This window comes from Solanum lycopersicum, chromosome 1 (genome assembly GCF_036512215.1).
Source record: "Solanum lycopersicum chromosome 1, SLM_r2.1".
Classification (NCBI taxonomy): domain Eukaryota; kingdom Viridiplantae; phylum Streptophyta; class Magnoliopsida; order Solanales; family Solanaceae; genus Solanum; species Solanum lycopersicum.
The window spans coordinates 2976707-2991547 of record NC_090800.1 but is presented as its reverse complement, the minus strand read 5'-3'; the positions used below and the strand labels follow the sequence as shown (position 1 = coordinate 2991547).

General features: G+C 33.6%; 2 protein-coding genes and 1 pseudogene across 2 annotated transcripts; 1 reads left to right on the top strand and 2 right to left on the bottom strand.

Moving 5' to 3' along the window:
• Positions 1-1614: 1614 nt before the first annotated feature.
• Positions 1615-1962, bottom strand: LOC101255525 (photosystem II 5 kDa protein, chloroplastic-like). The gene has a single exon (XM_004228842.4). It carries the CDS (start codon positions 1960-1962, stop codon positions 1615-1617), a length of 348 nt encoding a protein of 115 aa, XP_004228890.2.
• A 4241-nt stretch (positions 1963-6203) lies between these two features.
• On the bottom strand, positions 6204-8610 carry LOC101255823 (rust resistance kinase Lr10-like). The gene is made up of 4 exons (XM_010316820.3): positions 7806-8610; positions 7647-7679; positions 7518-7547; positions 6204-7412 (listed from the first exon to the last, which is right to left on the bottom strand). The coding sequence occupies exons 1-4, from the start codon at positions 8608-8610 to the stop codon at positions 6274-6276; spliced, it is 2007 nt and encodes a 668-aa protein (XP_010315122.2). The 3' UTR covers positions 6204-6273.
• A 332-nt stretch (positions 8611-8942) lies between these two features.
• LOC101256116 (rust resistance kinase Lr10-like) lies at positions 8943-11619 on the top strand (annotated as a pseudogene).
• The last annotated feature ends 3222 nt before the right edge of the window (positions 11620-14841 follow it).

Genomic DNA, 14841 nt, shown 5'->3' with positions numbered 1-14841 from the left:
GTTTCACATATAGCAAACATAAAAATCATATTTGTATGTTACAGTTATAATTTGCATAATCGCGCTCCATAACAAACATAAATATGTATATTTCGTTATAAATGTACAAAAGAAAGCAGTTGTATAATTTCGTTATACGTATACAAAAGAAAATAATTGTATAATTTGTGTTTGTATAAAGCAACACAAAAGAAAATTGAGCAGGAAAAGATCGTATTTGTATAATCGTAAGTGTACAAGACGAAAATATATGCATTTGTATTTGTGTATACAATTTTCTCTAGCTTTATACAAACACAAACACAATGTATATACATTTGTGTTTGTATAAAGTGAGAGAGGCGAGTGAGTGAGCGAGATTTGGGAGAGTGGCGAGCGAGATCTGGAAGAGGGGAGAGAGGAAAACGAAAATATATGTATATATATACAATTTTCTCTTGCTTAATTCAAACACAAACACATTTTATACATTTGCGTTTTTTGTATAAAGTGAGAAAGGCGAGTCAGCGAGTGAGATCTGGGAGAGTGGCGTGCAAGATTCACTTGGAGAGAGGCGAAATAACAACAGTTTGCTATGGGACACAATTAAATCAAATTATATTTATAGCATTTATTTTTAATTAATAGTTTGCTATTATATACAATTTTCCTATAAAAAATGCTCCCTTGATTTCACATCACACACACATGCACGAGGTGAAGAGATGCAAGAGGTAAATTATACAGGATACAGTAAAAGCAAAGGCAAACTGAAAAAGTATTGAAGAAAGGATACATAAACAAAGTATATTGAAAATACAAATATTGTGAAGTGTAAAAGAAGTTAGTCCATATATTGATCTTAGTATTGATAGATAGGATACATAAACAAAGTATATTGAAAAGAGTTAAAAAGTGGAAATTAATAAAAATGTCTTTCTTATTTATAGTTTCTTAAAAGGTGTGTGTAAAAAAAAAAGTAGACAATAATATAAAATAAATGAGATAATTTATTTGACTCGTAAAATCTAGATGCATGATGTTATCACATAAATTGAGATAGAAAAATATTTATCTTATTACTCATTTAGTTCAAAATATTTGTCATAATCTACTTTGCAAGAGCTTATTAGTATTTTAAAACTTAGGGAGAACAGAACTGAGCATCAAGGCTGCAAGACAGAAGGAAGGTTCCCGCGTGCAGGAAAGCTTTTTCACATGCTTAACAAATGCAAGTAGACTTTTCTCTGAGCCCTCAGGGGTAGCAAAGCTAGCTCTTCGTATCATTGGCATTGGACAGGTAAGTGAAATGCTCAAAAGTATACAAAATATGCTAGAAGTTATAAAAATCAATTAGTAAAAAAGATGCACCATAAAAATTAACCTAACAAGTATTTTGAGACTGAAAAATCTCTTTTTATTTAGATTCATACGAAACTTACGCATAAAAATGTAATTTACAATGCTTTCAATAGGGGCGACTTTAACCTTTCAACTACGAATTCACCATAACTTTCAACACAGACTATATTAGACCTGAACCTATAATTTTAACATTACAACAACTTCACTAATAATTAAAAATCTTAAAAGTTACGACCTATTAAACTTAAATCCCGATTCCGCGTCTAAATTTTACTTGTGACATATTCTAGCAGTTGGCATTGTGACACAAATAGGTGCATACTTTTTCTTTGCCTCAAGTGTCCCTGCCTTTGGTTCCTCAGCCATAACAACACTTGCAAATGAACTTGTAACTACTATAGCCATTATGGCTAAAGCCCATTCCCTTCTTGATCCAATGCTCTTTTTTTCCTCCTTTTTTTTCACAATTTTTTCATCCTTAGTAAATGCATTAACTTTTAGCACTCTTCTCCTATTTGAATGCGCGGAGAGGGAGGAAAACCCTTCGTTCCTGGTTCTCCTGTAGTTAGATCCTTCGATATGGGCTAGTAATGAAGATGACATTAGTAAAGAAGCCATTGGTGTTAGTTTTGTGACTATTTTTTTGGAGTAGCACAATAATGTTGTAATGGTTGATAATTATATTTTTGTGTTATATAAAGTTACATATGAATTGTGCTAGAAGGATCCATTTGATCAATCAAAAATCTTATCTATTAAATTTGTGGTGTCAAGTAATTAAACTTGATTGGCTTCTTGATTGTTCTTTTGTATGAATTGTGTGCTAGAAGAATCCATTTGAACCAAAAACCTTATCTTTTATAGTAATTTTATATTGTTAGGATGTTCTAGCTATAGTATAGGATTATATATATAAAAACCCTAATAAATGTGTTATATAATTTGTTCTCAGCTTACATTTATGTTCTTTAATTTTAAATGTTCACATTTATATATAGATTTATATAAAGTTGAACAAATCGATACACACGTCCTACAAGGGATAATACATGTAGGATGTGGATTATCACGTAGGATGACATGTAAGACGTGTATGTCTACTTATTCACTTTTGGATGATTTAAGTATCTATTATGCACACCCAAAATTAGAAAATACGATATCAACTAAGACCAAATTAAAAAAAACACATTTATATATATTATGCTTATATAAAACGATTAAAAAATCAATTCACTAAATTTTCGTTATGGATGAGATTTGAGAAGAATTGGATCACATTATTTTGTTGCAAACAAGAAAAAAAAAATTGAACACACCATGATTATTTTATATTCAAGTTAAAATAACATCTTTAGGTCAAGGAATGTTTGCCATTGATTGATTTGAAGTCTTCTTTTGTCATTATTTGGAGAAAGAAAATTTATGATACTAAATTAAATATTGATATAACAATTAAAACAATCAATAACGTGTGGAAAAAAGAGGGTGCAATATTAGAAAATTCAACAAAATATTGTAAATTTGCTATTAATGATGAAGATAACTTAACAAATCAATTTTGTTGGTATTAATGAGTAATAGTAAATTAGTCAAGCTTTGTGTGGTTGGTAAAATCACACTAAATTTATGAAATGATCATATTTTTATAATAATATAAACCTAAAATTGGACACAAATGTGTTTATATGTTATTTTATTTTTAGATACAAAAATATGTACTCCATTGAGTTCAATATCTTACATGATATTTGAAACTCTTATCTTTACTTTATAAAAAAAATGGGATAATGCACAAGTACCCCCTCAACCTATGTCCGAAATCCCAGAGACACACTTATATTATACTAAGGTCCTATTACCCCCTGAACTAATTTTATAAGTAATTTTCTACCCCTTTTTAGCCTACGTGGCACTAGTTTGAAAAGAAAAGTCAACCATCATTGGGCCCACAAGATAGTGCCACGTAGGTCGAAAAGGGGTAAAAAAATATTAATAAAATAAGTTCAGGTGGGTAATAGAACCTTAGTATAGTATAAGTGTGTCTCTGAGATTTCGGGTATAGGTTGAGGGGGTACTTAGGCATTATCCCTAAAAACAATACTACTGTATTTTACTTGCTCATGTTATTAATGTTTTATTGTTTTTACTTTTTCTTTTTGTAAGAAAATGTTTTTAATTTTTCTCCTATTAAATTGATTCAAATGTTTTTAAAAATGTTCTTCACTAATTTTCATCCAATTTAAGAAAAAAAAGATTTTCATGTATAAAGTAAGGTAACCATATTCCAAAAATTCTTTTTCAACCTAACTACCCAACCCCAACTGAGGATCCGACTCTTGACCCTAATCAACATCCTGATTTTCAATTTCAACTCCAGACCTAACTGTCCATCCTGGACCCAACTTTGACCTCGACCCAACCTAGAAACCAAATTCCCACCCCAGTCCCGATTAATGAACCAGACTCCCACCCCGATCCTGATTGAAGATCCCGCCCAATTCAAACCCTGATCTAGAACTCAACTCCCAACTTGATTCTCAGGTCGGACCATGAACCCAGACTTATAAACTCCAGTTTTGAGATCCAAGTCTCGGCCCTTACCTTGGATCAACCTCGAATCGAGATCCAACTCCCATTCCTGATCCCAACCGGAGACCTAATTCTAGATTTTTATATTCAAGTTAAAATTTCCTAATATTGAATATTTGTAGAATAAAAATAAATAATAAAAGCTATAAAAATATTATTAAATGGGGCAGCAAAATTGGTACACCCCATGGCATATTTATATTTATTAATTTATTGATTCACTTCTTTGATTGGACTTGTTGCAACTATACCATTAGTTGACTTAAAGTCTTCTTCTGTCATTTTTAGACTGAGAAAAATTATGATACCAAATTAAAGATTGATATAACACAATTGAAAAAATAAAGTGTGGAAAAATAGGGCTGAATATTAAATTATTCAACACAATATTGGAAATTTGCTATTAATAATGAAAACATCTTGACAAATCAATTTTCTTGGTATTAATGAGTACTAGTAAATTAGTTAAAGCTATGTAATAAGAAAATTCATTTTTCTATCTTATTTACCCAAAAAAAAAAAATGATCGAGAATTTAACTCTTGACCATAATAGGAGCCCAACTCCGGATCCTAACCCAGGACCAGACTCCCGATCCACCCCAACTCTAATCAGAGATTCCACTCCCGATCCACACTTTGATCTAGAACTCAACCATGTTCAATTTAGAACCCTTTTGATTATTTTTTAAAATATATATAAATCTTGCTCAATTATACATATCTAAAGCACATATTTAAATTCATTAAAATTTCAGTCATGACTAATATTCATGCAATTTTTATAACAAATGTTACTTAAATGGGACAACAAAATTAGAACACCACATATATTTTTTATTTTTTTTTTGAATGTAAGCTAGAAATTCAGATAAATAATTTATGCAATTAGTTGACTTGAAGTCTTCTATGTCATTAATTGGAGAAAGAAAATATATGATACCAAATTAAAGTTTGATATAGCAATGTGTGGGAAAAAAAAAGGGGTCCAATATTAGAATATTCAAACACAATATTGTATATTTGCGGGATAATGCCCAAGTATCCCCTCAACCTATGCCCGAAATCTCAGAGACACACTTATACTATACTAAGGTCCTATTACCCCCCTGAACTTATTTTATTAATAATTTTTTACCCCTTTTTAGCCTACGTGGCACTATCTTGTGTGCCCAACGATAGTTGATTTTTTTTTTCAAACTAGTGTCACGTAAGCTAAAAAGGGGTAGAAGATTATTTATAAAATAAGTTCAGGGGGGTAATAGAACCTTAGTATAGTATAAGTGTGTCTCTGGGATTTCGGGCATAGGTTGAGGGGGTAGTTGTGCATTTTCCCTATATTTGCTAATAATAATAATTATGAAGACAACTTTAGAAACCTTTTTTTTTTTTAATATTAATGAGTCATGATGGATGGTTGTTATCTATTAGTATTATATTGTTAGTTTAAATGTTATGTTTATTTTAATTAATATTTAAATTTTATTGTAACGTATTGTTTAATAACAACGCAAAGTCTCATAATGTGTAACTCTGATTTAACGTGATCATAATGTTACCTTAGTGTTTTCTTCTTCTTTTTATTTTTATTTACTCTCTTCGTTTTAAAAATGATGACCTAGTTTGACTTGGAACGGAGTTTAAGAAAAGAAAAAAGACCTTTTAATATTGTGGTTCTAAATTAAAGTTATGTCAAATGTATCAAAATGCCCTTTAATCTTGTAGTCTTAAACATGACACGTGAAAAATTAAAGTTAAAAGGTAGTCAAAAAGGGAAATGAGTCATTCTTTTTTTAAACAAACTAAAAAGGATATAGGGATATTCTTTTTAAAACGGAGGGAGTATTATTTAATAACACACCCCGTGACTGCACGCAGTTGAGGTGCGTGAGATACATTTGGATGTGACGCAAGCCAAATATGTGCACAAAATAACAAAAAAAAATAAATGAGTTCAGGGGATAATAGAACCTTAGTTTAATTAAGGCGTGTCTCAGGGGGAGATACTTCTTCTTTTTCCCTTAAACGATTTGGGTTATAGTTAATGTTTTATAGCAAATTTCTGTCAGTCTGTGCTCGCCTCTATCTCTCCTGAATTGGCAAAATACAATCTATTCAAAAGTGATATTCATTAAATTAATACAATATGAAACAATACGTAACACCATCCGTAAAAAAAATCATCATAAGTTCCATTTTGTGATGGATAATTAATATATGATAATTAAACAAGTAAAAACTTCATTAACTTAAGTGAAGGTTGGCTAGTATGTGACAAACTTTATTTTTTAGAAACAAACATCATAAAACAACATGAATTAGGTACATAACGTGTGGTGTCAAACAACAATTACATCTATTATTGCAGAATCAGAACAACTCTCTAGCAACTTCACTGACTCAGTTGAGTTCATTGAAGAACTAGTTAAATTGAACTCCAACGAACATGGTTCACGCGATTCAGAGGGCCTAGGAGGCGTTTGCAATGCTTGTAAATCGCCTTCAAGCATTTCCACTACTCTAGTCATTGAAGGACGATCGAGTGGATTCATTTGTATGCACCACAAAGCAACTAAAGTCAGCTTCTTTACGTCTTCATGTGTCTCGTCTAGTACTTCAATCTCCTTTCCCTTGTCGAGCTGATCATATATCCAATGTGGGAAGTACTGGCTTGACATATCCTCTCTGGCTACCGAGTTTGTTTTCAAGCCTACGATATCAATGAGTAACATTCCAAAGCTATAAACATCTGCCTTATAAGATATTGGACCAATGCTTCTGTTGATCAACTCTGGAGCTACATAACCAATTGTTCCCCTGACTGCTGTTAGAGTAACAATGCTCTTATCCGTCGGGTATGATTTTGCAAGACCAAAATCAGATAGTTTCGGAATGAAATTCTCATCCAAAAGTATGTTGTGTGGCTTGATGTCAAAATGTAGAATCTGAATGTCACAACCTCGATGCAAGTATTCAATACCTCGAGCAACTCCAAGAGCAATTTCAAACTTTCTTTTCCAACTTAATAGTTCAGCTCCTCCTTCTCGAGGTGTGATGTACTTTTCAAGTGATCCTTTAGGCATGAAGTCATATACGAGAGCACGCTTACATCTCTCAGCACAATAGCCAATAAGTTGTACTATGTTAACATGATGAATCCTCCCGATTGTAGCAACCTCGTTGATGAAGTCTTGTCCATCGGCTTTGGGCTTGCTCAAGATCTTCACTGCTACATTAGGACCACTTTGAAGCTTGCCTTTATATACTGAACCATAACCTCCTTGGCCTAGTTTCTCTTTAAAGTTTCTAGTCATCTTTCTTATGTTGGAGTTGGAATATCTAATGGGCGTGAAATTGTTCTCACCGTGCAGGAAACTTTCAATTGCATCATAAATCGACAAATGCCTTCTTCGTAACTCTATCATTAGAAATACAACTATGCATGGAAATAGAATGACTCTTGCCACAATGCTAAACCCTGTGTACAACCATCACAAATAAGCAACCACCAACGTCTGCTCCATCATTTCGACATTAGAATGATTTCTAGTAATATATTTGAAAGGCGAAAGATGTGGCTTACCAGCTATGGGAAGTATCCATGGGACGATTGCTGCAAGAACGCCATGAATCAATACTACAGTTAATCTAACTTGCAACTAGTAACCATTATATAAAACCAGAACTGACAAATAAAAGTACGGCTTCTTACTTGCAAGAACGCGGAGAACATGTATTTGATCAACTTGATTGTGGCCATCCAAAGAAAAAATGCAGAACCGGAAAAAGAAAAAAACAGTTAAGACTTGTACAGAATAACTGCTAACAGTCATGTCTTATATTCTAGGTATGACATTGGGATTGTTCTTACTACACGACGTTTTGAAGAATCTAAAATTATAAGTTCTGCAGCCGACATCCACACAACGAACATCCCTTGAATTTTCGACTTCACATAGGTATGGACTGGCGCACTTGCTACAATGAATTTCACGAAACCATGAAAGCTCAAAACCATATGTCAAAGCATTATGCCAACTTAAAACAGAATTGTTAGTATTTCCATCCTGAATTGGCCATGAAGCCATTGCCATGAGGTCTACACTACACCCGACTTCCAAATCGGATGGTGGTAAATAACCTATTGTTGCATATGTGTGTCCCCTATTTGAATCAGAAGAAACATTGGAAGCATAACTCCTGTTGAGACAATTAGTGATTTCCACAGAGACTGGAGAAGTTATGGCAAATGGACAGCTGAAGAGAGTGATTGTAAAATAAACATAATCAGGATCCATAATGATACTGAAACGAGGAGGGCTAGTGTAATATGTAATCGAATTCTGAGGAAGAGAGCAAATAACTTGTTCTCTTATACCAGGATCTACAAGACGGATAGTGGAGTTATCGTAATTGATGGCTTGAACATAGTAGTTCTGTGATCCATACCAATCATGTGGAGGTATTGTTAATATGGTATGATCTCCTTCACAGCTCAATTCATAGTTCTTAAGGCCACAATGCTTTGGATCACTTTTCAATCGAAATGGATAACTGATGTTACGAATATGTCCACAATTAGAAGGGACACACTGCTCTTTCTGTTCTGCAAATGGGGATTCTGAGAGCTGTATGAAGATGAGGATTGTAAGAAGAAACTTGGTAATTCTAGACATTATATTTTTATGGGATATTTCCCTCTTCTCTGCAATAGCAACCAATTCTAAAAGAACAATGGAAAGTCTTCATGAAGTCTAGTAAGTCAATCATGTCATTAAATTCTACCTAGAGAGTAAGGGAAGTCAACATATCTCTCATAGACAATCTTGGAGGCACAAGACTTTTCTTGATAAAAGAGTGTGGAAAAATCAAACCATTAAATCAAAGAAAAATCCATACAGAGAATAACACATCTTCAAATCATATATTGATAAAAACAAATTAGCTGCTGCCTCTCCAGGTTTGGGGCGTGATAAACTTGGTATCAGAGCAGGTCGTGTCAATCGAGATGACCATCTTTTTCTTCTTGTACTTGCTTTTCATCACCATGGTATTGTTTGCTATGGTTGGTGATGGAGCATATGATTGTAGTGAGTCCAGGTGTGGAATTGATGGCCCTAGCATTCATTTTCCCTTCAGGCTTCGCCACCAGCCAGAATATTGTGGTTATCCAGGCTTCGAGTTATCCTGTGACCGCAAAAACCAAACCATACTCACACTTCCCAATTCACTTATACTATCTGTTGGAGAAATTGATTATATGTCTCAGCAGATAAGCCTTTATGATCCCGAAGATTGTCTCATTCTCAACATATTGCACCTTAATTTATCAGCATCTCCTTTCTCCTTCCATGTTCATGAACCTTATTTCACACTAATTGACTTTTCAGTATTCAAATGTTCTGGTATGCCTGCTGATTATCAGAACCAATATCCAGATTGTGCCTCTGACAAAGCAATATTTGCTGTTTCCTACAATTTAGAGACACTCCCCCCTACTACTTGCAAAAAGATTCATGAAATTCCGTCAATTCCTTACTATACAACTACCAGTTTGATAAGACTCAGTTGGTTTACTCCAATGTGTATTTATTGTGAAGGTCTTGAAATGGATTGTGGCTTCAAGAACTATCCTAAACAACTGACTACTCAGTGTTTCGATCGACCATTTACTACAAAAGGTATTGACTAATTTAAAAAGTTACCTTTGTTTGATGCCATGATCATGTACTTCTCTTTTCCATAACAAAAGAACTGTTTTAATTCTGATAGGCGGCGTAAAGGAACCTCTGATTGCAGGTATGTACTGTATGAGTTTTGGTATAATATTTTGCTCCCTTACATACTTTTAATTGCTGAAAAAGATATGTGTGGATGCCCTGGTGAGGAGGCGTGAGAGGTTGGATATAGTGGGGTTGAGGAGAGGAAGAGGTAGACCCAAAAAGTAAATAGGGAAGGTGATTAGACACAATATAACGCATCTTCAGCTTACGGAGGACATGACCCTTAGATAAGGATGGTATGGAGGTCACGGATAAGGGTAGAAGGTTAGTAGGTCATTAAGGGTTGTCCTATTACTAGCTTATTCATGTATTTGGTTTGGTGGTAGTATAGAACACTGTGTCAGCTGTAGTATAAACGTACTCTTTGGCTTTTGGCATTTGATATCACTTGTGGTTTACTGTGTTTAGGTGATTTCACTTTATTGTTGTTGTCACGATTCCTTGCATATATGGTTCATGTTTCTCCCTACAATCTTTTCCGAAACAGCCTCTCTACCTCGGGGAGGTAGTCGCAAGGACTGCGACACTCTACCCTCCTAGACACCACTTTGTGGGATTTCACTGGTTATAATGTTGTTGTTGTTGTACATACTTTTAATTGCCTTATCGATAATTTGTGAGATCACATGTTCCAGGTGGAGTTATAGGTCTCATTCTTATGGGAATTATTATGATGGCACTCTATGAGTGTTATAGCTCAAGCAAAATTGAAAGAGAGAATCAAGCCAGAGTTGAAAAGTTTTTGGAAGACTATAGAGATCGCAGACCGACAGATATACTTATGCAGATATCAGAAAGATGACAAATCAGTTTCAGGAAGTATTGGGAGAGGGAGCTTACGGTATAGTTTATAAAGGAACACTTTCCAATGAAATACATGTTGCTGTAAAAGTTCTCGATGATTCTGAAGGAAATGGGGAAGAATTTATCAATGAAGTTGCAGCAATGGGGAAAATCCATCATGTCAACGTGGTTCGCCTAGTTGGTTTTTGTGCTGATGGAGTTAGAAGAGCTCTAGTGTTTGAATACTTACCAAATCAGTCCCTTGACAAGCTCATTTTTCCGATAAGTATCAAAGATAATATCACCCTTACTTGGAAGAAGCTTCACGATATTGCTATCGGAATAGCAAAAGGTCTAGAGTATCTTCATCAAGGATGTGACCAACAAATCCTTCATTTCGATATCAAGCCTCAAAATATTCTGTTAGACCATAACTTGAACCCAAAGATATCTGATTTTGGTCTTGCGAAGTTATGCTCTAAAGAGAAAAGTGTTGTTACTATGACTGAAGCTAGAGGAACCATGGGTTATATTGCACCAGAAGTGTTGTCAAGCAATTTCGGAAAAGCGTCTCATAAATCTGATGTCTATAGCTTTGGAATGATGCTTCTTGAAATGGTTGGAGGGAGGAAGAATTTTGATGCAAAGGCGGATACTAGCCAAATGAACTTCCCCGAGTGGATTCATGAGCGGTTGAATCAAGGAGACGAGTTGAAAATCAGGATTGAAAAAGATGATGATGTTATAATTGTAAGGAAATTGGCTGTTATAGGACTTTGGTGCATCCAATGGAATGCGATAGATCGGCCATCCATCAAAGTTGTTACGCAAATGCTAGAAGGAGATGGGAGCAACCTAACGGTTCCTTCTCCTTATACAACAAGAAACACCACTCAAGTTGGCCCTTCGATGCCAGAGTTGACGGTAATATCAGAACTAGAATGAATGGAAGCCTTAGTTACAGATCAACTCCTGCATCTAAAGTTGTAATGTCAAGAGTCATTATGTTTAGCAGCTACTCACGCAACTCTTTTCCGCGTCCAAAATATTTATTGTCAATCTGTCATGATTCTAATATTAACACTCTCACGAAAGTTATTAAATACGCAACAATAAAAATGATCTCCGCCATAACTAATGCAATGCTAAGAATATAATTACCTTAGAATTTACCACATTCAGTCATGACAGAGAATTTGCAAAAGGCGTACAAGTATCTACAGAATGAACAATCTTACGATTTCTTGTGCAGAAAGTATCAGATACAATTCATAGACATACCTGAATTGGCACCACCGGTGTGTAGCCTAATCGATCATTTCTGCTACGTGTTTGCATGCTCTATTCGTCAACTGACCAAATGCGTACAGACAAATCAATTGTGCCTATACATCATCATACAGATAACGTTTTGGACGATGTTGTTACGTGTAAGGAGAGGCCTCCTATACCATTGTAAACATGCTAATATGTTGGAAAGGTTGCAACAGGGGAACATTGATGCATAAACCACTGCCTTCATTTGATCAATGCAGACAAAAACGCTACTCATATCCATCAAAATTTCTCGAAAATTATTCGTGTGATCAGCTAACTTCAGGTTCTTCAAACTTATCCCATATAGAAACAACTCATCCATCTCCAACTTGCTCGTAATTTCTACGAATACATGTACTACTTGGACATGATTTCTTTGTGACATTTTATCAAACATGTAGGAAACAACTCTAATTGTTTTAATTTCCACAAATTCAAGCTATGTATAATTTTTTCTTTTTTAATGACAAGGGAAATCCGCAGCCGCTACCCTTTGGGTGCGCACGGGGTAAAACTCTCGCTCTTATACAATAGCTTGCAAACCACATAGGAGAGGTAACCCGCACTAGGCAAGTCTGGTACGACGAGCTCGACCCAGAAGGCAAATCTCTTGCTTTCGCTGGCAAGAAATTTCGAACTCGAGAACTCCAACATGGAAATCTCAAGCTCAAACCACTGGGCCACCCCCAAGGGTTCAAGCTATGTATTATTAAAGCATACATTGTACAAATCAAACTCTCAAGTACACTCGAGGATTGTCAAGTACTTGAAAGTCGGGAGCTTGATTTATCTCATGGATACCTATTACCTCCCAACAACAACAAGTATTAGGTAACTTTGACTAACATTTTGTTTGGATCATTGTTACCCATTGTTTCATAATATATTGTATTGTAGTGTATTGTACTATATTGTATAGTAGATACAATGTTTGATTAGATTGTATTGTTTGTTGTTATTCAATGACATTTTAATTATTTGGTTTGATTTTATCGTACTGTATTGTAATTTATAAATTTACTAAAATATCCTTAATCAATCTAGGATAGGAGATTTGACTAGATTTAAATAAATAAGGTAAATGGTAAAATAGTATTTTGAAATGTTATGTAAAGATATAATTGGAAAAAGAAATTAAGTAGCAATAGGAACACACCAAATCGGTTGTTCTATAAAATAGGGGTTTTCATTGTTACGTAACAACGAAACTTAACAATACAGTACAATACATTTTAAGTAACAATTAAAACAAACATTGTAGATATAGTAACGATACAATACAATACAATACAATGAATAACAATGATCCAAACATAGTATAAGAGTTTAGAACAAATGGAAATAAATTGCATAATATTTTACTTTGTTTTTGTCAAAAGACCTCTATGGGTCCTACCTGATGCAACACTGACATAGTAAGTCCAACTGATTCATAAACTTTAAATTCTGGAGTACGAATGTTATATATGAGCGAACTCATATATATTAATTTGGTTTTAACATAAAGCACGAGTTAAAAAAAAATCCTCGAGAGAGATCGTCACTTCATTCTTTCTAAATAAATTGTTACAATAAAAGAAATGATTGAAAAAACAGTCTTGGCGATGGAACAATTAAGTTATATCATTCTTTTCTCCCTTCCATTTCTACTTTTCTCTATGCTTTCTCTTACCACCGGAATACTTTTTGTTACTTGAGTCTTCTTTTTTGGTACCGGACTTTGTTGAGCTCAGTCTTCCCTGAAAAATCATGCATAAAAAAAATTTTGACTAAACATTTTAAGATGTATTTTTTCATCATATTATATGTAAAAAATTGTAATTTATAGTACTTTTTATATAGTTGTAGAATATCTAATTTTTTTTGTTTAAAATATCGAATTAATGTGATCTAATTTACCTTTGAAAATTAGTCAAATTAACTTTCGATAAGCACAACATGATGAACAATTCCGGACAGAAGGAGTACAATTACAATCCTATTACAACTACAATACACAGAGATCAATTCTAACAGATACTATGTATCCATCGATTTAAAATTTAAAATCCGCCTCTAATTTCTCACTCAAAAATAAATAAATAAATAACACAAGTATCAATTAAAATTCCTTTAAGTACCAGTAATGTCCTGTTTTTGTTGGTCAGATAGTTTCTGTTGGATAGAGTCTTCTTGGTCCTTTGTTATTGCCACCTATAAATTCACATTGTTTTTTTTAAAAAAAAAAATGATTGAAAAAGAAATATTTATCATAAAATACAATGAGAAAATTCAATAGTCCAAAGTTGAAAACAAAATTAAAATATTTCCTAAATTAAATAAATAAGCATAAGTCAAGATTAATTATTTACCTCACATAGGTTAATAAGGGATTCAATAAAAAAGCCCAATTACAAAAAATTTTTTCATATACACGAGCGTCCTCCTACATTGTCCCCTAGTACAGCATACTTAAGAAAGCGGTTTCAAACTTCACACTCTCTGGTATTATTCCCTTATATAAATTACCAATGCTTTCCTTCATTAAGGTATAATCAGACTCACCTGAAAAAATCACATAAAACTAGATGAAAATAAAATACTTAATAGTATTTAAGTCAATTATAAGAAGTTTAAATAAATAAATATCATGGATAATTACTTTCGTATCCAGAGGCGAACGCAGGATTTGAAGATTTTGGGTGCATCAATATAAACATAACAAAATAAAAATAACGAAAACATGCTTTAGTAGGACTCGAACGTTGGTCTAGAGGGTGCTATCTCTAGCTTCTACCAATAGCACAAGGGCACTTCTATGTTTCTTATGGGTGCAATTAACTATATCCTAATTTCTACCAGTTTTTCAAAATAGATATACGTATATACATATGATTTTTTCAGAAATTAGCGGATGCATGTATACCCCTTCCATATAGTGTGGGTCCGCCCATATTCGTACCATGAATAAAATTAATTAAAATTTTCAAATTTATCTCCATTTTCACATCAAAATAATTTGAAAGAAGTAATATAAGCCAATAA

Excerpts from the sequence above, each read along its gene's own strand:
- LOC101255525 (XM_004228842.4), bottom strand. The coding sequence starts at position 1,962 with ATGGCTTCTTTACTAATGTCATCTTCATTACTAGCCCATATCGAAGGA.
- LOC101255823 (XM_010316820.3), bottom strand. The coding sequence starts at position 8,610 with ATGTCTAGAATTACCAAGTTTCTTCTTACAATCCTCATCTTCATACAG. Across the intron at positions 7,680-7,805 it reads ATTCTTCAAAACGTCGTGTA|TTGATCAAATACATGTTCTC; the intron begins GTAAGAACAATC and ends GCCACAATCAAG. Across the intron at positions 7,413-7,517 it reads ATGGATACTTCCCATAGCTG|GGTTTAGCATTGTGGCAAGA; the intron begins GTAAGCCACATC and ends GGTTGTACACAG.